This window comes from Austrofundulus limnaeus, unplaced genomic scaffold, assembly GCF_001266775.1.
Source record: "Austrofundulus limnaeus strain Quisiro unplaced genomic scaffold, Austrofundulus_limnaeus-1.0 Scaffold1145, whole genome shotgun sequence".
NCBI lineage: Eukaryota > Metazoa > Chordata > Actinopteri > Cyprinodontiformes > Rivulidae > Austrofundulus > Austrofundulus limnaeus.
Window position 1 is genome coordinate 10095 of NW_013953547.1, and position 1253 is coordinate 11347.

At 36.1% G+C, this 1253-nt stretch overlaps 1 protein-coding gene across 1 annotated transcript in view; it reads right to left on the bottom strand.

Moving 5' to 3' along the window:
• lama4 (laminin, alpha 4) overlaps window positions 1-1253 on the bottom strand; it is a gene marked incomplete at its 3' end in the record, with an annotated part of 62466 nt that overhangs the window by 9843 nt on the left and 51370 nt on the right. The window contains 2 exon segments of the mRNA XM_014030930.1: window positions 327-460; window positions 554-716. Of these exon segments, the coding sequence (XP_013886384.1) occupies window positions 327-460; window positions 554-716 (297 nt within the window).

Below are 1253 nucleotides of genomic sequence, written 5' to 3' on the forward strand. Positions count from 1 at the left end.
ATATATATATATATATATACATATATACATATACACACACACACAGAGTTTATATAACTGTAGTGTCAGGGGTAAAAATATTACCTTGTGCACTAATGCAAAGTAAATGTTTATCAAATAAAATATAATACTACAAATAATCAGAGATTCCTTTAAGTCAACTTTACTCTACAGTATTCTGTTTGTATCCCCTCCAACATCTGTCCAGTATTTTCACCAGAATAAAAAAAARTATGGTATTTGGGAAATAAATCATTTTCTGTTAAAGAAGGAGCAAATTAAAATTATTTCCCCCCACAGGTCAAAGTAACTATGTAAATGTGTACCTGGGACATGGTGGTGATGAAACAACATCCATTTTGTGAGTCTGTTTGAAGCTGTACAAACTGATGATGCCATTGTTCAGAGAAGACAACTCAATGCAGCCCACAAAAGGAGCCAGACTCAGAGGAGGTGGCAGCTAGATCGGAAACAAGAAAAACATCGGTCAGAATTTCAAGGAAATGCAAAGAAAACACAWAGATTTGCAAAAAGAGACTTTCTCAGCCTCTACCTTGACGTCTGGTGGGACACCTCCAACGAAGAACACAAACGTCTTGGGGTCAATGTCAAACAGGGAGTTGGATTTTGGAGCTTCACCTTTGTGGATAAACTTCTGCTCATCTGTGGAGCCCTGACTGGGGATAGTCAGGAGGATTTTTCCATGTCTGCCCAACCTGCAGGAAAACAACAACAAGTACCCATGAGCAACAAAAGCCACATAAATCAGTCAGGTGGATGCTCTTTGTAGGATATCAGCAAAGCCTTCAAGTGTACGCAGTGGGCGAATCAACTACTGAGGATATTCTAACTGGGCTTTTGTCAAATCAGCAAAGAAATCTAAAAAAAAAACATGTTGCAGAAAAGAACATTATGAAGATCAAATGCAAAAACTTTGTCCCTGGAGTATCTGAAAAACTCAGGAGTATTTTCTTCAAACACATGATCCCAGTAAATTTTACTCCCAACAAGGCTGGTCCATCCTCAGGACAGAACCCCCAACCCCTCCCTGAAAAAACAAACTTTTGGGTGTAGTAACATTTATTTAACTATTCTTTTAAATTTTACTAAAATAATCTGAATCTCTAAACTACTAGAATTTACTAAATAAACAATACACATTATAGTATGTATCAATATTAAAAGTAAAAGCTAATATTATTTTACCAGTAATATTTAAGTGCTTTTTCTGGACAGCACATAAACATGAATAT